Below are 26,403 nucleotides of genomic sequence, written 5' to 3'. Positions count from 1 at the left end.
GTATTCTCATCTCAGTAAATCATGGCATATTGCTAGGATATGCCATCCCTAATTGATGGGGTCTGACAAATATCCTGGGAACGAAGACCTTTTTGACATCGGTCTTGTAGCTTCCCTTTAACATGGTGCAGATATTGATGGTGCCTAGCAGACCCCACTGATGGGGATCCGGCTGGACCCCAATATGTGACTGATATATCACAACAGCATCTCTTCAAGGGTTTCTCCACCTGCCTTATTCATCAGCATACCTACTGATGGTGCCAGCATCCCGGCAGGTATGTGTAGAAGAGTGAACAGTGAAAATCACTTACTGCAGAGGATTGGAGACGAGGGGGTCTGTAAGGTTAGAACGGAGCCATCCTTCCGAGGGATGTTCACTCTGAACACAAGCCTCGCTCGTGTGCTCTTCTTCTTGGAGCCGGCGATCCCGATACGGGCTTCGACATCCGCGTTCCTGAGCTTCAGGATCCCAACGCAATCCACCCTGCCGCATGAGCAATGTAAGGAAAGGGTTAACACAGTAAGGCTTTTAATGCAACGCCTTTCAGAAATCATGGCGGGGTATGGTTTCTATGGCAAGTATCGCTGAACTGCAATAAACACCAAAAAACCCTGTCTGGAACGTGAGGTGCACAATACGGAAAGGATGCCAAAAACTGCAGCTTAGCGGAAAACAGCTGCAAAGCCCAATATTATCCTCAGATTGTGCGCTGGAAAGCTATTAAATGGCTCAAAGCAAAAAGTATATAAAGAAAGATGGTGGTCTGAAAATATTATATTAATGCCACTACGCACCTGGTATTTATTTTCTTCATTATTGGCTCTGCCATGATCAGTGACTGTTATGGGTAGTTTATGGGGTGCAAAATTTCACCTCCTTCACTGTTAAATGAGCAGAGTCAGAAAATATTGCTTCTTGCAGCGAGTGGCTGCACGGAGCTGCCTATGCAGAGCGCAGCAGTGGACATAAGTTTGATCATCGATTGCTGCGCTTTGCATATGTAGCGACAAAGATGACAAAGCTTTCAGTATAATGAAGTGAGCGTCGTCCGATGATAAACACATCACTGCTGCGCTCTGCATCAGCAGCGACCGAGAATTAAATAGTGCCTTCATTTATTTCTAAGAGCTGCTTTTATGTTTTCATACCCTAAAAACATGGTCAGAGCTAGGGTTAGAGTTAGGAATAAGATAAGGGTTAGGACAAGTGCAATGAAACATAATAAAATAGGGATTTTTGTGTACTCACCGTAAAATCCTTTTCTCCGAGCCACTCATTGGGGGACACAGGGCCATGGGTGTTATGCTGCTGTCACTACGTTGAGACAAAAAAAGTTAGCTCCTCCCCTGCAGTATACACCCTCATGCTGGCTTCCAGAGACCCAGTTCAGAGCAAAAGCAGTTGGAGATTAATAACAATATATTACATAACATTAGAGTATAACATGTCAGAGAAAGTCAAGAACCAAAAAGGTAACGAGCCATAAGGCTAACAGGGTGGGTGCTGTGTCCCCCAATGAGTGGCTCGGAGAAAAGGATTTTACGGTGAGTACACAAAAATCCCTATTTCTCCTTTGCCACATTGGGGGACACAGGACCATGGGACGTCCCAAAGCAGTCCCTGGGTGGGGAACAATACAACCAAATAACTCTGTGTACCATCTGACTATAAGTGCACAATGGCCGCCTGCAGAATATGTCTGCCAAGGGCCGCATCCGCGGAAGATTGAGTGTGGACATTGTAGTGCTTTGTGAAAGTATGCAGGCTAGACCATCTTGCGGCCTTGCAAACCTGCTCTGCCGTTTCCTGGTGCCGAATGGCCCAGGAAGCACCCACTGACCGAGTAGAGTGTGCTCTAACCCCCGCCGGGATAGGCCTGCCCCTGACCCGATAAGATTCTTGGATAGCCAATCGGATCCATCTGGCTATCGTGGCCTTAGACGCGGCTGAACCCTTTCTGTGACCCTCCGGGAGGACAAGGAGGGAGTCCGATTTGCGGAAGGGAGCAGTCCTAGAAACGTACCTCCTGAGGGCCCGTACCACATCCAAGGTGTGAAGGGCCTTTTCGACCCTATGTCTCGGCTGTGGGCAGAAGGAGGGAAGAATGATATCTTCATTAACCCCTTTCTGCCATTGGATGTACTATTCCGTCCATGTGGGGTGGGCCTTACTTCCCAAGGACGGAATAGTACGTCCAGCACGATCAGCCGCGCTCGCGGGGGGAGCACGGCCGATCGCGGCCGGGTGTCCGCTGACTATCGCAGCTGACATCCGGCACTGTGTGCCAGGAGAGGTCACGGACCGCCCCCGGTACATTAACCCCCGGCACACTGCAATCAAACATGATCGCAGTGTTCCGGCGGTATAGGCAAGCATCGCGCAGGGAGGGGGCTCCCTGCGGGCTTCCCGGAGTCCCCCAGAGCAACGCGATGTGATCGCGTTGCTCTGTGGGTCTCTTAAGCAGGCGCCGGGAAGCCTGAATCTCTGCACCTCAGATCGCCGATCTGACACAGTGCACAGCAAAGTGTCAGATCGGCGATCTTACACTATAACATGATGCCCCCCCCCAAAAAAAAAAAAAAAAAAAAACAACGAGCCAAAAAACAACGCTTTATTATCATACCGCCAAACAAAAAGTGGAATAACACACGATCAAAAAGACGGATATAAATAACCATGGTACCGCTGAAAACGTCATCTTGTCCCGCAAAAAACGAGCCGCCATATAGCGTCATCAAAGAAAAAATAAAAAGGTTATAGTCCTCAGAATAAAGCGATGCAAAAATGTATTTATTTCCATTTTCCCATTAGGGCTAGGGTTAAGGTTAGGGCTAGGGTTAGGGTTGGGGCTAAAGTTAGGGTTTGGATTACATTTACGGTTGGGAATCGGGTTGGGATTAGGGTTAGGGGTGTGGTTAGGGTTACCGTTCGGATTAGGGATGTGTTTGGATTAGGGTTTCAGTTATAATTGGGGGGTTTCCACTGTTTAGGAATATCAGGGGCTCTCCAAACGCGACATGGCGTCCGATCTCAATTCCAGCCAATTCTGCGTTGAAAAAGTAAAACAGTGCTCCTTCCCTTCCGAGCTCTCCCGTGCGCCCAAACAGGGGTTTACCCCAACATATAGGGTATCGGCGTACTCAGGACACATTGCACAACAACTTTTGGGGTCCAATTTCTCCTGCTACCCTTGGGAAAATACAAAACTGGGAACTAAAAAATAATTTTTGTGGAAAAAAAAAAAAGGATTTTTTATTTTCACGGCTCTGCGTTATTAACTGTAGTGAAACACTTGGGGGTTCAAAGTTCTCACAACACATCTAGATAAGTTCCTTGGGGGGTCTAGTTTCCAAAATGGTGTCACTTGTGGGGGGTTTCAATGTTTAGGCACATCAGTGGCTCTCCAAACGCAACATGGCGTCCCATCTCAATTCTTGTCAATTTTGCATTGAAAAGTCAAACGGCGCTCCTTCCCTTCCGAGCTCTCCCATGCACCTAAACAGTGGTTTACCCCCACATATGGGGTATCAGCGTACTCAGGACAAATTGTACAACAACTTTTGGGGTCCAATTTCTTCTCTTACCCTTGGGAAAATAAAAAATTGGGGGCGAAAAGATCATTTTTGTGAAACAATATGATTTTTTATTTTTACGGCTCTGCATTATAAACTTCTGTGAATCATTTAATGGGTCAAAGTGCTCACCACACATCTAGATAAGTTCCTTAGGGGGTCTACTTTCCAAAATGGTGTCACTTGTGGGGGTTTCAATGGTTAGGCACATCAGGGGCTCTTCAAACGCAACATGTCGTCCCATCTCAATTCCAGTCAATTTTGCATTGAAAAGTCAAATGGGGCACCTTCGCTTCCGAGCTCTGCTATGCGCCCAAACAGTGGTTTACCCCCACATATGGGGTATCGGCGTACTCAGGACAAATTGTACAACAACTTTTGGGGTCCATTTTCACCTGTTATCCTTGGTAAAATAAAACAAATTGGAGCTGAAGTAAATTTTTTGCGAAAAAAAGTTAAATGTTCATTTTCATTTAAACATTCCAAAAATTCATGTGAAACACCTGAAGGGTTAATTAACTTCTTGAATGTGGTTTTGAGCACCTTGAGGGGTGCAGTTTCTAGAATGGTGTCACACTTGGTTATTTTCTATCATATAGACCCCTCAAAATGACTTCAAATGAGATGTGGTCCCTAAAAAAAAATGGTGTTGTAAAAATGAGAAATTGCTGGTCAACTTTTAACCCTTATAACTCCCTAACAAAAAAAAATTTTGGTTCCAAAATTGTGCTGATGTAAAGTAGACATGTGGGAAATGTTACTTATTAAGTATTTTGTGTGACATATCTCTGTGATTTACTGGCATCAAAAAATTCAAAGTCGGAAAATTGCGAAATTTTCAAAATTTTCGCCAAATTTCTGTTTTTTTCACAAATAAACGCAGGTAATATCAAAGAAATTTTAACACTATCATGAAGTACAATATGTCTCGAGAAAACAGTGTCAGAATCACCAGGATCCGTTGAAGCGTTCCAGAGTTATAACCTCATAAAGGGACAGTGGTCAGAATTGTAAAAATTGGCCTGGTCATCAACGTGCAAACCACCTTAGGGAGAAAAGCCAGAGATGGGCGTAAGACTACTTTGTCCTGGTGGAAGGAAAGGAAAGGCGCCCGGCAGGATAGTGCGGCCAACTCCGAGACGCGCCTGATAGATGTTACTGCCACAAGGAAGACAACCTTCCAGGAGAGGATGGTCAGCGGGACGTCCTGCAGAGGTTCAAATGGAGATTCCTGAAGGACGCTCAGGACCAAATTGAGATCCCAGGTCTCTAACGGCATTCTGTAGGGGGGTACCACGTGGGAGACCCTTTGAATAAAGGTCCTGACTTGCAAGTTAGCAGCAATCTTACGCTGGAACAACACCGATAACGCTGAGATCTGACCCTTGAGGGAACTGAGCGCCAGGCTAGAATCCAAGCCGGACTGGAGAAATTCCAGAATGGAAGGAATGGAGAAAACGAGAGGGGGGCGACCGCGGAGCCTGCACCGTGAGAAGGCGGCTTTCCAGGTGCGGTGATAGATGCGAGCGGAAGACGTCTTGCGAGCGCTGATCATGGTGGCGATGACCTGCTGGGAGAAACCTGCTTGAGTTAGGATCCAGGTTTCAACAGCCAAGTTGTTAAATGTAGGGCCCCTGAGCTCTGGTGGTAGATCGGTCCTTGGCGCAGCAGATCTGGGCGGTCTGGTAACCGCCAGGGGACGTCGGATACGAGATGAACGAGTTCCGCATACCATGCGCGACGTGGCCAATCCGGGGCGATAAGGATCACCGGAACCCCCTGCATCTTGATTTTTCGGATCACTTTCGGCAACAGAGGAAGTGGAGGGAACACGTACGGGAATTGGAACCGGTGCCATGGGGATATCAGTGCATCCACCCCGACGGCCCGGGGATCCCGAGAACGTGCTATGAAGTTGGGGTCCTTGGCGTTCAGTCTGGACGCCATCAGGTTCACGTCCGGAGTTCCCCAGCGAAGGCAGATTTGATGAAAAACCTCTGGATGGAGGTCCCACTCTCCCGAGGCAAGACCCTGACGGCTGAGAAAGTCCGCCGCCCAGAATGTGCACTGCGGAAATGGTGGAGTGGTTGGCCTCGGCCCAACGGAGAATGTGGAGACCTCCTGCATCGCCGCCCTGCTGCGGGTACCCTCCATCCTGAAGTGCCATACCTTTACGTACTTGTTTAGGAGCTTCAAGTCCAAAATGGGGCGCACCGTCCCGTCCTTTTTTGGCACGACAAAGAGGTTTGAGTAAAAACTTCTGAATCTCTCGCGTTCCGGAACCGGAACGATGACCCCGTTTTGGCGGAGGGATTCGATGGCGCAGTGAAAAGTGCGAGACTGAGCTCCCGAACTTGGGAGACGAGAGGGAAAAAACTGAGCTGGAGGGGAGGCGGAGAATTCTATTTTGTAACCAGAAGACACCAGGTCTCTGACCCATTCGTCGTGGATGACGGAAAGCCAGATGTGTCGAAAAAGAAGCAGGCGTCCACCTACCTCGGTGGTGTGGACTGGAATTCTCCCTGAGTCATTGTGAAGGAAATCTGGAAGGCCTAGAACCTCTGGTTCTGGGTTGTCTAGGTTTTCCTCGCCAGGACTGATTCGGTCTGTAAGAAGGCCGAGAGTCTCTGTCTGTGCGTGTACGTTTTGGCCTGTGTTGAGGGAGGAACTTGCTTTTCCCTCCTGTAGCATCGGAAAGAAGTTGGTCCAATTTTTCTCCAAACAGGCGTCCGCCCTGAAAGGGAAGGGAAATCAGAGACTTTTTTTGAGGAGGAATCCGCACGCCACTCTCTAAGCCAAATAGCTCTCCTGATGGTGATGGCGTTTGAAGCCGCAGTTGTCACACAGTCTGCTGCGTCTAATGACGCGTACATCACATAATCTGCAGCCATAGCAATTTGTTTGGCGAGGTCCACCGCCTCAGACGGAAGAGCCTGGTCCTGAATGGATTTTGCAAGGGCATTTGCCCAGAAAACCATTGCTTTGGCGACCCATGCAACAGCGAAGGAAGGAGATAGGGAGGAACCTGAGGCTTCATACACTGAGCGCGCCAGAGAATCTAACTGGCGTTCTGTGGGATTTTTGATTGAAGCCCTGTCAGGTACTGATAACAGCGTTTTGGTAGCCAAACGCGATACCGGAGGATCTACCAGCGGTGGTTCCGTCCAATCCTTGACCAGATCTGCGGAAAAGGGATACTTTGATTCCAGGACCTTTTTCCCCGTAAAGCGTTTATCCGGTCGCTCCCTGTGCCGCCGAACTCTCTCTAGGAAATCTGGATGGGAGGCGAACACCTTATGGGATCGCTTGGTTCTCGTGAAGGAAACTGCGTGATCCGGAGCTGATTTAGGGTCATCATTAACCTTTAGTGCATGATTGACAGCCTCAATGAGGGAGTCAACAATTGATCGGAACTCCGGAGAATCCGGGTCCATGGACGCCTCAGACTCATACTCAGATTCATGATCGCTTCGAGCCCCTGGGGAGGGTGAGCGAGAAGTGGAGCTACTCGAGACTGAATGGCATGGTGAATGCTCAGGAGAGGTAGTGCGGATCCGTTTTTTGGATGTCCGAACCTCCTTCGGGTGAGAGCGGCCCCTGCTGGCCGATGATTCCCCTGTTATAGAGGGGTCTCTTAACCCAGGGAAACGAACGCCCCGCTCCCCAGAGGGGTCATGAAGGGATCCAATCGCTTTGGCTAGCGAAGCCATGGATTGAGACAGTGACGCGGCCCACTCAGGGGGGCTAGATACACTGGGGTCGGTAGCGGCGGAGGGCTGTTGGGCACATTGGGCATCACAGGCAGGGCAGAGGGGGGGAGCTTTGAGGCCGAGGGAGAGGAGCCTGACAGGTGGTACATGCAGAGAAATAGGTTGTATGTACCTTAGTAGACTTTTTACCCCTTGACTGGGACATGTTGTACCCCAATGTAATGAAAAAACTGCTAGTGGAAGCTGAGGGGTAACGCTGCAGGGAAGCAGTTAGTGCCGTTTCCTTACCCGGTCCTGTGCCCCGCAATTGGAAAGGTGGTGCCGAGTGGGAAAAAACCTCCGTGGAGAAAGGGAAGCCGGCCGGCGCTGCGTGCTTCAGAAGGAAGATGGCTGCCGAGAGTCTGTGGGTAGTCTCGCAGGGAGCGAGAAGCGCCAGAAGCGTGGGCGGAGCCGCAGAAATGATGCGTGAGGTGGGCGGAGCCTACCGGAGTGCGGCCTATACAAGGCCGAAGCCTGGGACTAAATTTCTGGCCTCGGCCGGCGCGCACCCGCGGACCGCAGGGAAAAGAATCACGGCGCTAAGGGGAGAATCCTGCCGCTATGGAGCCCTCCAAAAACATGTGACCGCCAGAAAAAAACGACCCCTGGTGCACTTACCCCAAAATGAAGGTGCTCGGGGTAAATAGGACGGTGCAGGGTTGGGGGAGCCTCCATCCACCATCCCCAAAAAAGGGGGGTGGAGAGGAACCGTCCGCCTCCTTCCATCATCCGCTCTTTTTCAGTGGTGATGTAGTGGGGGCTGCACGGACGCCACAGTGGAAAAGTGCCTCTGAACAGCCGAGGGTGAGACCTGGTGGGCAGGGCAGATGTCCGGCAAAAAAGGCCTGGCTGCAGAAGAGGATACTGGAGGTAACACACCAGTGCTCGTCTGTAAAGTAGGGGGGAGATCGGTGCCCTTGAAGGGGCCCGTCGCCCAAAAGGTCAGCTCAGGCAGTGGCATCCAAAGTCGCAGGAGAGGATACGGAGAGGTAAAACTCCCGTGCTCGCCTGTTGTTGTTTCGGGGAGATCGGAGCCTTGAAAGGTTCCGTCGCCCCTTCGTCCAGAAAAGAAGTTTTAAAATCCAGTGTGCCTCCTACGGATACTAAGTTTGAATAGGGTCTCTAGAAGCCAGCATGAGGGTGTATACTGCAGGGGAGGAGCTAACTTTTTTTGTCTCAACTTAGTGTCAGCCTCCTAGTGACAGCAGCATAACACCCATGGTCCTGTGTCCCCCAATGTGGCGAAGGAGAAAAAGGCATTTCTCCAGCTTCTCATATTCCTTCTTTCTGCTGTTGCTGTCACTTGGCACTGCCACATCTATGATCACTACTGTCTTCTGATCCTTGTCTACTATCACTATGTCTGGTTGGTTAGCCAACACCTGCTTATCCGTCTGGATCTTGAAGTCCCACAGGATTTTAGCCCTTTCATTCTCCACCACTTTCTCTGGGGTCTCCCACCTGGACTTAGGGGGGACTTAGCCCTTATGCTGTGCAGATGTTCCTGTATACAATTCCTGCTACTTGGTTATGGTGTTCGGTATACGCTGTTCTTGCATTTTGCATCCTGCCACTATCTGTTGGACGGTTTCTTAGCGTAGTCTGCACCTTGGGTCTTGTCTTGTGTGGTAGATTCCTGCTTTTAAGGATCTGGTACTTAGTGCTTGTTCTTGTGCCGCTATCATTAGTGCTGTCTCGGAGTCCAGCTTTCTCCAGCCATTGGTAGGATTTCTCCATGTCAGCCTCCTCCATTACCTGTCGATGGCACATCCCATGCAGCGGCTTGTCTTGCCATGGTGCTTCATGTTCCCATTCTTCCTTCCAGATCTGTTGTTGGTGCCTTAGGCTTTCTCTCAGCATCTCATCTTTTGGTGCCATTTTCCTGATGTACTCCTGGATACTCCTTGTTTCATCCATGATGGTGGCTTGGATGCATATCAAGCCTCGACCACCCTCCTTTCTGTTGGTATACAATCTTTGGGTGTTAGACCTAGGGTGGAAACCTCCAAGGATTGTGAGGAGCTTTTGTGTCTTCACATCTGCAGCTTCCATCTCTTCTTTTGGCCACCACACTATGCCAGCAGGGTAGACTACCCTAGTCTGAAGGACATTCCAACGTCTTCGCTGTAGATACTTGTCAGGTGGATCAGTGAATTGATGTCTCGTTTGTTTTTCGCATACAGCTTGATGTCATCCATGTACAGGAGGTGGCTGGTGGAGCTTCCACTCTTGAGCTTGTATACATAGCCAAACTCATGGCCACCAAGCTACAGAACCACATGAACCAGTACAAAAAAAAAAAAAATATATTATTTTTTACCATACTTGGCATTGATTCAAGTTAAAATATACAATATAAATAGATATAGATTTCATATATTTTAACTTAAATCAATGCCAAGTATGGTAAAAAATAAATAAAATAAATCTCTCCATTTCTTTTTCCTAGAAAGCATTGCCTATCGTCTGCACAAGGAGAAATTTCCCCTCTAGACATGTCCAACAAAATTAATAAAATCCTAATAGACATGTTTACACAAATTTTTATTAAAGTAATTACTTCTAGGAATGATTTATGCAGTTTAGCACTGGCTTTGCAAGAGAAGAAAAAAACAACTTATGGGGTCATTGTAGGGTTTTCTAGTTGTTTTTTTTTTGCTATAAAGTGATTTTCAGGAAAGTCTGCATTCTTGGCACGGTCCAGTAGTAATAGAATCTGGAATTTCTGCATTTTAGATAAAGATGTCTGATAAGGCCCAATAATAAGAGAAGCATGCACGCATGGCACTGCGACACAGACCTGTCACGAGGGTTACGGCAAGGCAGATCCTCAGGGTAGGAGCTGCTGGTAGATTATTTACTTACGCCAGAGTCATCACGTTGCTTGGGTCAAGCATAACCTCTATGACTGTGGTGCCCTCTATATCCACCTCCTTGCAGGGAGTTGTGTTCCTTCCAGTCACTCTGCAGGCCTGGTAGAATCCGTGCGGCTTCACTCGGCCGGAATCGTTGCCTACGAACACTTGGAGCACCACAGGCTCATTGTGACCTTCCAGCTGGAAGAGAGGAATTACATTTCATCACTATTTTGGAACATAAGGTGCCTACGATGCTGGTAAATGTACCCCTTACACATGCTGCAGGACGCACAGTATGTGCCTAATATATGCAATAGCTACACACCCTACTGCCTTAAGCCGGGTGCACACCGTGCAGTTAGATAATGCATCAACTATAGCAAAACTGCACACTGCTAAATGGCCAATGCTGTATTCTAATCAGACTTTTCCATGTGAAAAAATTAAAGGCCAGTAAGTTATATAACTTACTAATAACGATCAGTTAGACTAAGGGCCCCTATTAACAGATCGCCCCACCATCCTGGGTCTGGCAGTCTCACCTCCAGTCCTGTGCTCGACAGTGGATAGTGTTCCCTGTGTTAGTGCTTAACTAGCGTAGCAGCTTGTGAAGGGGGCTGGCTGACTGCTTATTTTAATCGCTAAACCAGACCCCTTCTTTGGATGATGCAAAGACAGAAAAGGAGAATTGGCTTAGGTTACTTTCACACTAGTCTGTCGGTACGGGCCGTCGCAAACAGTCGGCCTGACGGACAGTGTGCTAATTAAGCACAACAGGGCAGCGGATGCAGTTTTTCAACGCATCCGCTGCCCCATTGTAATGTCCGGGGAGGAGGGGGCGGAGTTCCGGCCGCGCATGCGCGGTCGGAAATGGCGGACACGACGCACAAAAAAAGTTACATGTAACTTTTTTTTGTGCCAAAACACGACGCATCCGTCGCACGAAGGATGCGACGTGTGACCATACGTTGCAATGCGTCGCTAATGCAAGTCTATGGAGAAAAAACGCATCCTGCGGACAACTTTGCAGGATGCGTTTTTTCTCCAAAACGACGCATTCCAACGTACAGCAAACAACGCTAGTGTGAAAGTAGCCTTGGGTCAGCCAGCCCCTTTTCATAACCAACACTAACGACTTCCTATCAGGACCTGACAATGGAGGCACCTGGCTTAATACAGCTATATTAGGAAGTTATTTAACTTTTATACAATATTTTTTCCCTAAAAACTCCAACTAAAGGTGGGTTCCCAAAATCAAATATTATTCCCTAGCCAGCCATAGGAAAGAGGATAATTTACTGATCACAAGTGGAACAATCCCCAGGAATCCCAAGAGTAACCCACCCATGCTTCACCCACCTTCACGGTAGGAAACCCCTGTTGTGTCCGGTCTTTCACAGAGCCGCGGCTTCCCTCTGTCAGGTAGCGGGCGCGGTGCTGAGTCTCCGGCTGTACCGCAATCTTCAGCTCTTTTCCTTCACTCTTCGATGGAAACTGCTCACACAGTAATGGACTCTTCTTCCCTCCCTTCAGAGACTCTGTGGCTCTGGGGTGGACATGGCAAATTAAGTCTTATGCTTTGGGATTTCAATCAGTACAATAATAGATTTACTATGCTGCACTATGATGTACGAGGAAGAAAAGAAGTGGAAGTGTGGCCTATAGCCATCATAATACAGACCTGGATTGGTTTCTACAGCCACATGAATTTCCTTTTAGACTATTTGCCAGTGACTACCTTGGACAGCTACTTCCATTCATTCCAATACAATGTGACCACTTGGGGTTCACCTCAACTAAATCCAAGCTATTTTCGGGACTATTGGAGATCTCAGTGGTCTGTTCCCAGAGCTTGGTGTTATATGATATATCATAGAAGATGGTTCTGTGAGATATCCTAATTTGCTATCCTAGTCCTGTGTCCAACAACCCAGGTCAAGGCAAAAAATGGCTTGTTGGAGCCCCCTTCACTCAGCACCCAGGGCACATGTCCTTGATGCCCCCTCTATACCCTCTGCCTACTACACCTCTTGGTCTAACAAGCAACATATTTTTGTTATCTGACCCCTAAACGTGTGGATCTCATGGATCACTTTCATGAGGGTCCAAAATTGATGCTCTGGGACCAAACTCTAGCAGTGTGCATTGCAGAAGGTCATAACACTTCTTACGCTCCTTCATGTTAGAAGATCCTCCATAACAAAACTTTTCAGATATAGTTCAAACATCACATTAGCGATCTCCCAGCAACTTCTTAATATGCTATCACAATCCCAACCTTTAAAACCAATGTCTGTTCTAAAGCTCCTCTTACTGAAGATTCTACAACAGGTCCTACCCCCACAGGTTCTACCCAAAGTCTTACCCCCCCACAGGTATTACCCAAGATCCTACCCCCCCACAGGTTCTACCCAAGGACCTACCCTCCACAAGTTTTACCCAAAGTCCTACCCAAGATCCTATCCCCCCCACAGGTTTTACCCAACGTTCCACCCGCCACAGGTTTTACCCAAGGTACCCCCCCCAAAGGTTCTACCCAAAGTCCTACCCAAGATCCTATCCCCGCCACAGGTTTTACCCAACGTTCCACCCGCCACAGGTTTTAACCAAGGTTCCTCCCCCACAGGTTCTACCCCAGAAGTTCAATCTAAGGTTTCACCCCTCAATGGTTTTTCCCCCAAGGTTTTACCTCCACAGCTCCTATCCTCACCAGTTAGCTGAACTTGGAAGACCATGAGGCAAGCCCAAATTAATAGCCGTGTGTAATGCATGAATGCTCTATACCTCTAGAATAAAGAGGGACAATTACCCTAACAGGATGGCAGTAGTGGTGAGGAAGAACATGTGACGCAAATGGAAAGGACAACCCTTGAATTCTATAATAAGTCATTTCCAAAGAAGTAGATTTATACAGGTGGATTTCTGCCCATATAGAGCCGACTGACGAAATAATAAGTTGATCCACACTCTTAAATGCCCTTTCAAGGGCAATACAAACTATACGATAACAGACCCACAGTTAATACAACATGCATGTTGTCAGCAGCACATCCCATTTTCCCAAGGAGATGTTTATAGTCCTGCATAATAATCCAATCAGGGGACAAACCAGTGTTTTGCTTGTAAGGCTGCCATGTACAAAGGCCAATGATAAGGAACGAGCTTAATGTACACACGTTTGGACGATTACGTGGCTTTTAAAGGGTCCCAAAATCCAATTCTGCTGTGTTTTATTATAGGATTTAAAACTGTCCATAAATTAAAACAAAAGATTTTTAAGTTAAATGAAAGCCAACACATTAGATGTTTGCAGAAGATCACCCAGGGCAGTCTACAAAATTGTGGCAATGTTTACCAAGAGCTGCAGGGATAGCGGGATTATATATATACACATTATGAAGAATGACTATTGGAAGCTGCATGGAAACTTCTGCCATCTAAAGGTACCTTCACACTAAACAACTTTACAACGAGAACGACAACGATCCGTGACGTTGCAGCGTCCTGGATAGCGATCTCGTTGTGTTTGACACGCAGCAGCGATCTGGATCCCGCTGTGATATCGCTGGTCGGAGCTAGAAGTCCAGAACTTTATTTGGTCGTCAGATCGGTGTGTATCGTCGTGTTTGACAGCAAAAGCAACGATGCCAGCAATGTTAAACATGGAGCTAACGACCTGTGAGAACGATAAGTGAGTCACCGTTACGTCACAGGATCGCTCCTGCATCGTTGTGGAGCTGCTGTGTTTGACATCTCTACAGCGACCTAAACAGCGACGCTGCAGCGATCGGCTCATTGTCTATATCGCTGCAGCGTAGCTAAGTGTGACGGTACCTTAAGACAATGACACCTAAACCCGTAAACTATGCATTCAGTATGAACCTGACAACTACTGGGCCCCCCACTGATCATGAGAATGAGGGTCCTGGAGTCCCTGGGGTGGTAGGGAGCATGCATTATTATATGCAATATGCTTTATTTACAGTCTACAAGAATGATGGTCACCCACATCCAAAGGGGACTGGTCTTGGGATCAGTGGGGGTCCCAGCAGCTGGACACCCAGCGATCATATATTTATCACCTATTCTGTTAATTAAATGCTATTAATTGAATAATAATGAACTGGTCATTAATGGAGCTTACTTTACCCTCCTCATCAATATTCATTTTGTTAAATTAATACATCTAAGTTAATGTTGACATTTCCCATTTTTCAGGGCACGGACATTTTACCGATAACTATGGAAAGAGGCCAAACTTAAAGCTCCCGAGTACCAAGATTTTGATACCGTAGTCTGTATATGCAGCGGAGTAACCTTTTGTGCCCATCTTCCCCGTGTTCGCTACCTAAGTAACCCCTTTAGATGTGCCACTGGCTATGTAATGTACCTTTCTAAAAACCAATTACGGGACTTGGAAAGCAGAATGCTACACACGTATGGTGCCTCTTCCATAGCAAAGCATCCAGTGCGCAGAGTACAACCAGTCAATGAACTCCAAGGCGCATTTGCAGAGGGATCAATGCTTTTAACTATTTTTTCAAGAATAATGGTGGCCACCACTCAATGGCTGCCTCACCAAATGTCGTCAAGGCCCACGGTGTAAGAATTGCATGTATAAAGTATCTAGATGGCCCATGGCAGCACACTCCGATGTTCCCACCATCCTACAGCCACGGTAATCTACTCTACTGATTTACACACGAACAGTAAAAGTTAAGCTTTTTGGATAGGGCAAGAGGGAAAAATGCGTATTAAACTCAAATACCAACCCATTTCCAGCCTGGCCGTTGCCTTTGCCGTCCGAGGCGAGTTGGGAGAGAACATAATGAGGAGCTTTGGCGCTGTCTGCATCAAAAACGTCCATGTTGGAATCCCGTCTCTTGGACCCGGGCCTCTGTTTGGTGTTTCGTTTGCGTGACTTACGTGGGACTTCCGTATTATCGTTGTAGGAATGGGAACTCATGTTGCTGAAATTAGATGCGGAGTCTTCCGTCCACATGTTGCAGCTCTGCTCAGAATCCAGTCCACCCCCTTCATCTTGGCAGGACATCTGACTGCTATCCAGCAGGTCTTCCGGGGGTGGAGAAATGTTTAGGACTGTCCATCTCAATGGCACCGACTGCTGCCGGCCCGCATTACTGGCTAACAGCTGTTCACTTACCCCTGGCTTACTTACCCCCGTGGTAGAGGATTGCATAGCTTTGGTATCGGTGAGTGAGGTAGAGTAATTAGAAGGGCTGGAAGTGGTGGTAAAGGAACTGCGTGCACCGCCCATGGTGGAAGAGGAGGAAGATGAGGCATCTGCAGTGTATAATCCAACAGTAAATACACACATTTTCATCGGCACTGGCCAGCAGTCCCAATGGATTTAAGTGTTTTGGTTTTTTTTTTCCTTCAAAAATATATCCAAATTATTTAAATTCCCACAAAAAATGTTGAAATTTGGTAAAAAAAAAATTGCAAGAAAATTGGCTAAAATATCAGTAGCCAATAACTAAAAAAAAAAAGTCCAATCTGTACTGGCTGTGCCAATAACGTTTAAGACAAAAAAGGCTAAAAAATATATATATATATATATAAATCCAAAAAAAGTTACATAATTTTACTTTCTTAGTTAGAATTTAGAAATTTCCAGACAATTGCAAAAAGAAAAATTATTTGAACCCCCATATAAAATGTTTTTTTTTTGGTAAACAACATGTATATTGCCAATTAGTACATGTATTTTTTATTTTTATTTATTTTTTTTTAAATGGGACTGACTGTAGCCACAAAATATTAAAATAAGTTTCTAACCTATGAAGCAGAGAACTACAGGTCATTTTTAATGCAGACACTCCCTGCTTCAGAGGCAAATCCTGGAATAAAAATATGAGAAAATAAATGAGAAACAGCTGCTAATTATTCCAGTTCATCAAACTATTAAAAATAAGTAAAGATAAAAAAATAAATAAAATCATAAACGTAAGAGACAAACTCATGTACTACGCAAAATGGAACTGATGAAGAGTTGGACCCTGAACAGTATATAAAAAGGGGGATAATTAAGGTCATTAATAGACAGGGCGTTGACCTTATGTCACTTTCTTGAAAGACTGGTTCGATTATAAGTCAAAATGAATTATTATTTATGCTGGTGGATTTATTATGAAGGCATCAAGCCATTATACAATGACTTTCTATAAATATTAAGCAAGTATATCATAATATAATATGTTAATATACGTTTCACGTTTATCAAAGGGGTAATTCTATTGGTCAAAGTTCACATAAAGACATTATATATACGGTAATTAGAATAAATGACCGAATTGTTAAATAAGACGTACGGTCACAAACTAAACTGAGAAAAAAATTGGCCAAATGGAGAAACCTTACCTCATACGATTATGAGAATGTCCCCCCCTTCAAGGGTTAAAAGTAATTACATACAAGATTATATAGATTATATTTTGGGGGGGGGGGAGAATATATTCCAGACATTTGTCCATAGCTATAATTATTGTGATATGGGGATAAATAAATATGGCGACTTGTCATAAAATTGCCATTTTGGGAATATATATTTTATCAGTTCCATTTTACATAGTGTTTGTGCACATTGCTATACTTTGCAGCTGAAATAAAAAAAAAAATAAAAAAAAAAATAATAATTCAGTGACTTTCCAAAGCATTCACATTGAAAAAAGAAAATAATAGAACTGTATATAGGTGCTGTGGTTGTTCTTAGTCATGCATTAAGAAAATGCTTTAATATTAAGGCTTGTATTATATTAATTTTGTTTGACCAGATTTGAAGCCACTTTGCTTAGACCATTATAGGATTTTTTTTAAGTTATTTGGATTTGTTAATTTTTATTTTTTACTATTTTTATCACTTATTGCTTTCTGAAAAATACTAAATGGACAGAAATACTTGGCCCAATATTTTAATAATTCAGGTTTTTCATTCAGTCCCATTACTCCCGGTGTATAACATTCGGCCCTTTGCCCCCCGTTATAGAATATTCCCCATTGCCCCTTGGTGTATAACCTCCGGCTCCTCGCCCCCGATATGTAACATTCGGCCCTTTGCCCCCCGTTATAGAATATTCCCCATTGCCCCTTGGTGTATAACCTCTGGCTCCTCGCCCCCGATATATAACATTTGGCCCTTTGCCCCCCGTTATAGAATATTCCCTATTGCCCCTTGGTGTATAAACTCCGGCTCCTTGCCCCCCCCCCCCCCCCCCGATATACAACATTCGGTTCCCCCCCCGCCATGTCGTCTGCTTTTACCAACGAGACAGAACGGCTGGTCATAAAGAACTCACTGATACGGATGTAACAAGTCTGTTCATGATATTTCTTCATCACCTGTGAGTGATATTATCGAGAAGTGGAAGAAACTGCAGCAACTCAACCTCAAAGTGTAGACCCCATAACGTTACAGAGTGGGGTCACCAAGTGCGGAAGATGAGGGCAGAAAAGTCACCGACGCTCTGCTGACTTCATAACTGCAGAGTCCAGACCTCCTCTGGTATAACATCAGCACAAACACTGCGCCCCCACCAGGAACTTCATGGCCGAGCAGCTGCATGTAGCCGTACATCACCAAGCACAATGCCGCGTGTTGGATGGAGTAGTGTAATGACACCACCACTGGACTCTGGAGCAGTGGAAACATTTTGTGTAGGGTTTATTGAATAGCTTAACCGAATAGCCCAGGCCTCGACCCCATCCTACAATTATGGAATGAGATACAACTTGAGATTATGAGCCAGACCTCTCCCCAACATCAGTGTATGACAAATGTTCTTCTGGGTGAATGGTCAATGATTCCCAAAGAATTCTCCAAAAATCTTGTAGAAAACCTCTCCAGAAGAACGGGAACTCCATATTAATGTCTATGGATATAGAATGGGAACGTAACCTGGAGGGGGCTCATACTTTTGTCCATATAGTGTCTATATGAATAAGCAAAACTTTTGTTTTGGATTTTCTGAACTTTATAAATAATAAAATAGAAATAACAAAAAAAATTACGGTAATAAATAATAGGTGGGAAAATACGTTAATATTTGTATCAATTAAAGTAATTTTTTTTTTTTAACTTTCCACTCAAATTTTGCTTAAAAATTATTTTATTTCTTATGTGATGCTACTGTGATTAATTATATTATTAAAGTAACAGATACTTAACCATAATTTTTGTTTTGTTTTGCAAAATGAACTACTGCATGGATGGGACTAAAATACCAAAATCCATGATCACAGAAGGCCAGCATATAGTAAATTCATAATGAAAAATATTAGATTTCATACCCAATGCCTTTCCTTTAGCAAATCCAATACTGGATATACAAATGATAATTTGTGTCATGTAGACTGGTCGTTAAGAACACCTCGGTACACATAAAAACATATGCACAAGCAACGTGGCCACAAATCCATGGTCAAATTTAAATTTGCCAATTTTATTTTTATTTTTTTAAATATTGTGAATAAAAAATAAATAAAATAAAATGAACATTTTTACCAACATTCATCATCAATCCACTATTTAAAACTGAAAAAAAAAATAAAAGGAAAAAAAAAAAAAAGAAACGAAAGAAAGACAAAAAAATAATAAAAAAAAAGGCTTAGGAAGAAGTCTGAAAACGAGACCGACCTATACCCTGGGTGAGTTTGGATGGGTTTAGTGTCTTTGGCAATATTTGTCTTCACTATTGATAGACAGACATAGTCACACAACCCACCACACGATGCCTGCCTCTGAGTGGAGAAGCTAGAATGCAAGTTAACTGTATTAATAGAGAAAACAGCTAGCATCCCAGCAATTTAAAAGAAAAATAAAAAATGTAAAAAATAAATAAATAAAGCAATCCAATTATCACATGGAATTCCAATTTCAGCAATATTTTAGGCCACATTCTCTCGGAAATACTGTCGTGTCTGCATTTGCATACCCCCTCCCCCCAACCCCCATCTTTCCGAAATTCATACTGCCATACACTGGTTTACGTCTGGAATATATTTACGCTGCCGTTAGCTTAAATTAGTAAGCAGGGTCAAAATTCAATAGCCGGTTGACACAGGGAAAAAGGATCGACTGATTGCGCGCCCCCCCAAAATGTCTTGGCTGCGGTTGGGGGCGGTGGTGATAATGAAATACAAACTGGCAATAATTTACAATCTCGGCATAAAAAAATTATCTATTGAAATTTAAGCTAAGGGGGTTACCGTAGTTTTGTTTTTTCAAGTCTTGGCTACTCTCAGTTCGGCATTGGTATGATGAGTTAAAGTCCTAGAAGCTCAGGCAATTATGCTGTCCCCCATGCTTTACACTGCAGCTTTGCTTGCATCATGTGTTTCTGATACAACACCTGAACTCAGATACAGTGAAATATGATAGAAAAAGAATTTATGGCCTGTACATGGCTTCCCACTTCATAGATTGGGGTGGAGTTCATTACCTAAAAATCGTACTGCTCTCATGGGGTAGGGGAGTGTCCATATCAAATTACTTCCCAAGAACTTGTCCTGCTATAGTGTCAATTCTTCCTGGGCCTAGGCAAATTTCAAGTCTTAAAGGGCCATTTCAGTGGCCTACAAATTCAGCTCTATAGAACATTAACTTTATTTTTTGCCCCTTCCCATAAAGCAATGAGCGAGAGAGGGGGTCTATATATGTATATTAAACTGGGGTCGCTATTAAAAGATCACACTGAAGCTCTGCATAATAATGCAGATTCCTCGGCTGCGTAAAGTGACAACTACTAAACGGACTTAAATTGGTAATCACCTTTAAAACTCCATATTTCAAGAGTTCCCAAAAAAGGATGAATAATCAGAAATAAAATTATATATATATATATATATATATATATATATATATATATATATATATATATATATGTATATATATATATATATATATATATATATATATATATATTTTTTTTAACGGTATTTAATTTTTTTTATTTTATTTTTACAGATTTTTCTGTTTATTTATCCATTAAAAGTTTTAGACTTTTTATACTTTAGCCTCATCTTGCGGCAGGTGCATGGTCGAAATTTCCAAAATATTCTGGAATGATCTAAACAGCAGGAAGTCTCCTGATATAAAAATATATCCTCTACATATTTATACAAAAGCGCCTGAAAATACCGAAACGCTTCTGTTATTGGAAAACAGAGGAAAAATGTTTGCATTTCACCAACCGTACGGCCAAGGTCAACATTTGCTCCTTTTTTTTTTGCAGGGTGAACTGAGGTCTGGAGCGTAAAAGCTGCAATTATTTTTAGATAAAAAATAATACCCATTTATTTTTTTTCCCATTCTCCCTTTCGCTCAGCGGACTCCAATCATACTGTACCAACGCCGGACTGTCAGGTCTGATTTAGTAGGTTAATCAACCCGTGCACATTCTGTGATAACCGCAGCCGATAAGAGTAATCTCTAATTACCGCCCAGACCGCAGCCAATATAAACAAGACACGGTATTTTTAGCTTAGTCCAAAAGTGGGAAAAGCCGTGGAGGCAACAGGCGGTATATTCCATGTAATGAATTAGGGCTATTTGTATGGCAATACACAAGTAGCCAAGCAATAAAAAAAAAAAAAAAAGGTAGACACGCGGCAATCTGTGGGTTTATTGGGAAAAATGTCAGTGCAGTAGGAAAAAATAAGCTTTTTGGTAAAAAAAAAAAAAAAAAAAAAAAGAAAAAAAATGCAGTAGAATAAAACAAACACAATAAAACCACAGATTTGGAGCAACTCCGATGGCGGAGACAGGACAATTAGAGGCGCTGTAAAGTATTGCATTTCACAGGAAAAATGAAATGTGGAGTGGGTTGTATGTATGAATCTGGATTATCGTGCCAGCAATAGGAATATCCAGGGCTACAAACCAGATAAAAAGCAATTTAAATCAACTAGTGTATAACATAAATCATTATCTATAGGGATGATAAATTTGGAATTTGCAAAATAAATGTAAAAAGGACATAAACAAGTCATTGATAATAAATGGTAATAAGAACCAAAGAATAAAAAACAAAAATAGGAAATGGGCGATTAGTCTAACAGAGAAGGAGTTAGGATGTAATATAATAAGATTACATAATAATTTATAAAGGGAGCGCTCCGGCTGCCAACCAATTCCTCCGCAGCAATAAAGGCTCCACATGTGCTGGAACCTTGGTGGAGTAATTCTGCCCGGCTCAGAAACCACGCTTGTGTGCAAATAACAGCATGCACATTATATATATATAAGTGTGTGTGTGTATATATATATATATATATATATATATATATATATATATATATATATACACACACACACACACTGCTCAAAAAAATAAAGGGAACACTCAAATAACACATCCCAGATCTGAATGAACGAAATATTCTCATTGAATACTTTGTTCTGTACAAAGTTGAATGTGCTGACAGCAAAAATCATCGATGGAAATCACATTTATTAACCAATGGAGGTCTGGAGTTAGAATGATACTCAAAATCAAAGTGGAAAATCCAATTACAGGCTGATCCATCTTCAATGAAAATGCCTCAAGACAAGGAAATGATGCTCAGTAGTTTGTGTGGCCTCCACGTGCCTGTATGACCTCACTACAAAGCCTGGGCATGCTCCTGATGAGGCGGCGGATGGTCTCCTGAGGGATCTCCTCCCAGACCTGGACTAAAGCATCTGTCAACTCCTGGACGGAGACATGATGTCCCAGATGAGTCCAATCGGATTCAGGTCTGGGGAATGGGCGAGCCAGTCCATAGCTTCAATGCCTTCATCTTGCAGGAACTGCTGACACACTCCAGCCACATCAGGTCAAGCATTGTCCTGCATTAGGAGGAACCCAGGGCCAACCGCACCAGCATATGGTCTCACAAGGGGTCTGAGGATCTCATCTCGGTATCTAATGGCAGTCAGGCTACCTCTGGCGAGCACATGGAGGGCTGTGTGGCCCTCCAAAGAAATGCCACACCACACCATTACTGACCCACTGCCAAACCGGTCATACTGAAGGATGTTACAGGCAGCAGATCGCTCTCCACGGCGTCTCCAGACTCTGTCACATGTGCTCAGTGTGAACCTGCTTTCATCTGTGAAGAGCACAGGTCGCCAGTGGCGAATTTGCTAATCCTGGTGTTCTGTGGCAAATGCCAAGCATCCTGCACGGTGTTGGGCTGTGAGCACAACCCCCATCTATGGACGTCAGGTGCTCAGACCATCCTCATGGAGTCGGTTTCTAACCGTTTGTGCAGACACGCACATTTGTGGCCTGCTGGAGGTCATTTTGCAGGGCTCTGGCAGTGCTCCTCCTGTTCCTCCTTGCACAAAGGTGGAGGTGGCGGTCCTGCTGCTGGGTTGTTGCCATCCTACGGCCCCCTCCACATCTCCTGGTGTACTGGCCTGTCTCCTGGTAGCGCCTCCAGCCTCTGAACACTACGCTGACAACCACAGAAAACCTTTCTTCCACAGCTCGCATTGATGTGCCATCCTGGATGAGCTGCACTACCTGAGCCACTTGTGTGGGTTGTAGAGTCCATCTCATGCTACAATGAGTGTGAAAGCACAACCAACATTCAAAAGTGACCAAAACATCAGCCAGAAAGCATTGGTACTGAGATGTGGACTGTGGTCCCCACCTGCAGAACCACTCCTTTATTGAGGGTGTCTTGATAATTGCCAATAATTTCCATCTGTTGTCTATTCCATTTGCACAACAGAATGTGAAATTGATTGTCAATCAGTGTTGCCTCCTAAGTGGACAGTTTGATTTCACAGAAGTTTGATTTACTTGCAGTTATATTCTGTTGTTTAAGTGTTCCCTTTATTTTTTATTTTTTTGAGCAGTGTATACAGTGCCTAAAAGTAGTATTCAACCCCCTGCAGATTTAGCAGGTTTAATAAGATGCAAATAAGTTAGAGCCTTCAAACTTCAAACAAGAGCAGGATTTATTAACAGATGCATAAATCTTACAAACCAAAAAGTTTTGTTGCTCAGTTAAATTTTAATAAATTTTAAACATAAAAGTGTGGGTCAATTATTCTTCAACCCCTAGGTTTAATATTTTGTGGAATAACCTTTGTTTGCAATTACAGCTAATAATTGTCTTTTCTAAGACCTGATCAGGCCGGCACAGGTCTCTGGAGTTATCTTGGCCCACTCCTCCATGCAGATCTTCTCCAAGTTATCCAGGTTCTTTGGGTGTCTCATGTGGACTTTAATCTTGAGCTCCTTCCACAAGTTTTCAATTGGGTTAAGGTCAGGAGACTGACTAGGCCACTGCAACACCTTGATTTTTTGCCTCTTGAACCAGGCCTTGGTTTTCTTGGCTGTGTGCTTTGGGTCGTTGTCTTGTTGGAAGATGAAATGACGACCCATCTTAAGATCCTTGATGGAGGAGCGGAGGTTCTTGGCCAAAATCTCCAGGTAGGCCGTGCTATCCATCTTCCCATGGATGCGGACCAGATGGCCAGGCCCCTTGGCTGAGAAACAGCCCCACAGCATGATGCTGCCACCACCATGCTTGACTGTAGGGATGGTATTCTTGGGGTCGTATGCAGTGCCATCCAGTCTCCAAACGTCACGTGTGTGGTTGGAACCAAAGATCTCGATCTTGGTCTCATCAGACCAGAGAACCTTGAACCAGTCAGTCTCAGAGTCCTCCAAGTGATCATGAGCAAACTGTAGACGAGCCTTGACATGACGCTTTGAAAGTAAAGGTACCTTACGGGCTCGTCTGGAACGGAGACCATTGCGGTGGAGTACGTTACTTATGGTATTGACTGAAACCAATGTCCCCACTGCCATGAGATCTTCCCGGAGCTCCTTCCTTGTTGTCCTTGGGTTAGCCTTGATTCTTCGGACAAGCCTGGCCTCGGCACGGGAGGAAACTTTCAAAGGCTGTCCAGGCCGTGGAAGGCTAACAGTAGTTCCATAAGCCTTCCACTTCCGGATGATGCTCCCAACAGTGGAGACAGGTAGGCCCAACTCCTTGGAAAGGGTTTTGTACCCCTTGCCAGCCTTGTGACCCTCCACGATCTTGTCTCTGATGGCCTTTGAATGCTCCTTTGTCTTTCCCATGTTAACCATGTATGAGTGCTGTTCACAAGTTTGGGGAGGGTCTTAAATAGTCAGAAAAGGCTGGAAAAAGAGATAATTAATCCAAACATGTGAAGCTCATTGTTCTTTGTGCCTGAACTACTTCTTAATACTTTAGGGGAACCAAGCAGAATTCTGGTGGGTTGAGGGGTTGAATAATAAATGACCCTCTGAAAAAACTTTTCCCAAATTTAAAAAAAAAAAATAAACAAAGAAATAACATTCTTTTTTGCTGCAGTGCATTTCACACTTCCAGGCTGATCTACAGGCCAAATGTCACAATGCCAAGTTACCTCTCCAAATGTGTAAACCTGCTAAATCTGCAGGGGGTTGAATACTACTTGTAGGCACTATATATATATATATATATACCGTATTTTCCGGCGTACAAGACGACTTTTTAACCCCTGAAAATCTTCTTAAAAGTCGGGGGTCGTCTTGTACGCCGGGAATCGCCTTGTACGCCGGGTGTATATGGTGGGTGGGGGGGGGAGTGATCCTGATGACGACGAGGGGGCGTCTCACAGGAAAGTGAGTATCCCCCATTACCTTATCATAGCGCTGCAGCGTGGGGTCTCTGTGCTGGGAGCGGCGGCTGCTGTGCTGTGCTGTGGCGGCTCCTCTTCTGCAGTGTGGGGCCTCTGGTGCTGTGGGGCGGTGGCAGCGGTGGCGTATTTTCATGCAGTCGGGGCTCCTCCGGCATCTCAAAGCCTAGAAGCCCCGCCGGCAACTCCATCGGTGTAATGCGCTGGCCTCCGGGAAAATGGCCGCTGCTTAGATTCAGATCTCGTGTCCCGAGATTTCGGGACGAGATCTGAATCTGAGCATGCACAGCCCCCAGCGGCCGGGCCACCGCATCGCACCTATTGAGCTGCCTCCGGGAAAATGGCCGCTGCTCAGATTCAGATCTCGTCTCCCGAGATCTCGGGACGAGATCTGAATCTGAGCAGCGGCCATTTTCCCGGAGGCCACCTGACCGCATTGTACCGATGGAGTTGCCGGCGGGGCTTCCAGGCTGAGATGCCGGAGGAGCCCCGACTGCATGAAGATACGCCGCCGCCACTGCCCCACAGCACCAGAGGCCCCACACTGCAGAAGAGGAGCCGCCACAGCACAGCAGCCGCCGCTCCCAGCACAGAGACCCCACGCTGCAGCGCTATGATAAGGTAATGGGGGATACTCACTTTCCTGTGAGACGCCCCCTCGTCCTCATCAGGATCACTCCCCCCCCCCCCAAAAGGCACATATTCACCGGCCCTATAAGACGACATACGGTGTATAAGAAGACCCCCAACTTTTAAGAAGATTTTATTTTTTAACTGGTAAAGTTGGGGGGTCGTCTTATACGCCCAGTCGTCTTATACGCCGGAAAATACGGTATATATATATATATATATATATATATATATATATATATATATATATATATATATATATATATATATATATATATATATATATATACACATACATACATATATACATATATACACACACACACACCGTATTTCGCGGACTATAAGACGCACCGGACCATAAGGCGCACCCCAAATTTGGGGTGAAAATTGCACAAAAAAAGATTTTTTTATAAGATGGGGGTCCGTCTTATTGTCCGAATTTACAGTATCTTACCTGAGGGCTGGTGGTGGCAGAGCAGGGTCACAGGAGGCATGGTGGCGGCAGAGGTGGGGTGATGCGGTACGGCGTGCACCTGAGCAGGGTCCCTTCCTGCTTAGGTGGGCGACGCCACGGCCTGGTGTCCATGGGAGGGTGGCAGCAGTGGTTACCGACAGAGGTGCTGGGATGAGGAGGCACAGTGAGAGGTATGGCGTGAGAGGGGTCCCTTTCCCCGGTGAGGTGATGGAAGGATCTCGTGGGCACATGGACTGGAGATGATGGAGGTAGTGGTGTACATTGTGAAGCGAGTATTCCACAGGAGCTCATATGTCTGAGTCCTTGCCGCTTCCCAGCGCTCCTCAGCGCAATAATTATTTCAGAAGCCGGTAATAAATGAGGAGCTCCGCTACCAAGACACAGCCGCCATGACCGGACACTGCGGGAAAAGCGCCTCTGTACTGCTGCGAGCCCTGCTGGAGGCGGAGAGCC

General features: G+C 45.1%; 1 protein-coding gene across 12 annotated transcripts in view; it reads right to left on the bottom strand.

Annotated features, from left to right (window-relative positions):
* NFAT5 (nuclear factor of activated T cells 5) overlaps positions 1-26,403 on the bottom strand; it is a 111,979-nt gene that overhangs the window by 29,535 nt on the left and 56,041 nt on the right. For 6 of the 12 annotated variants that reach the window (XM_077288501.1, XM_077288497.1, XM_077288498.1 and 3 more), the window contains exons 3-6: positions 14,956-15,487; positions 11,543-11,729; positions 10,191-10,381; positions 315-487 (exon numbers count right to left, since the gene is read on the bottom strand). In XM_077288501.1, coding sequence (XP_077144616.1) covers positions 315-487; positions 10,191-10,381; positions 11,543-11,729; positions 14,956-15,487 — 1,083 coding nt within the window. Of the gene's footprint in view, positions 1-314; positions 488-10,190; positions 10,382-11,542; positions 11,730-14,955; positions 15,488-15,982; positions 16,045-18,836; positions 20,001-26,403 lie in introns of those variants that run through there. The other 6 variants (XM_077288506.1, XM_077288509.1, XM_077288505.1 and 3 more) reach the window with 5 other exon arrangements.

This window comes from Ranitomeya variabilis, chromosome 2 (assembly GCF_051348905.1).
Source record: "Ranitomeya variabilis isolate aRanVar5 chromosome 2, aRanVar5.hap1, whole genome shotgun sequence".
NCBI classification, from domain to species: domain Eukaryota; kingdom Metazoa; phylum Chordata; class Amphibia; order Anura; family Dendrobatidae; genus Ranitomeya; species Ranitomeya variabilis.
Note: the sequence above shows the minus strand (reverse complement) of the source record. Positions and strands in the feature narration are given on the sequence as shown.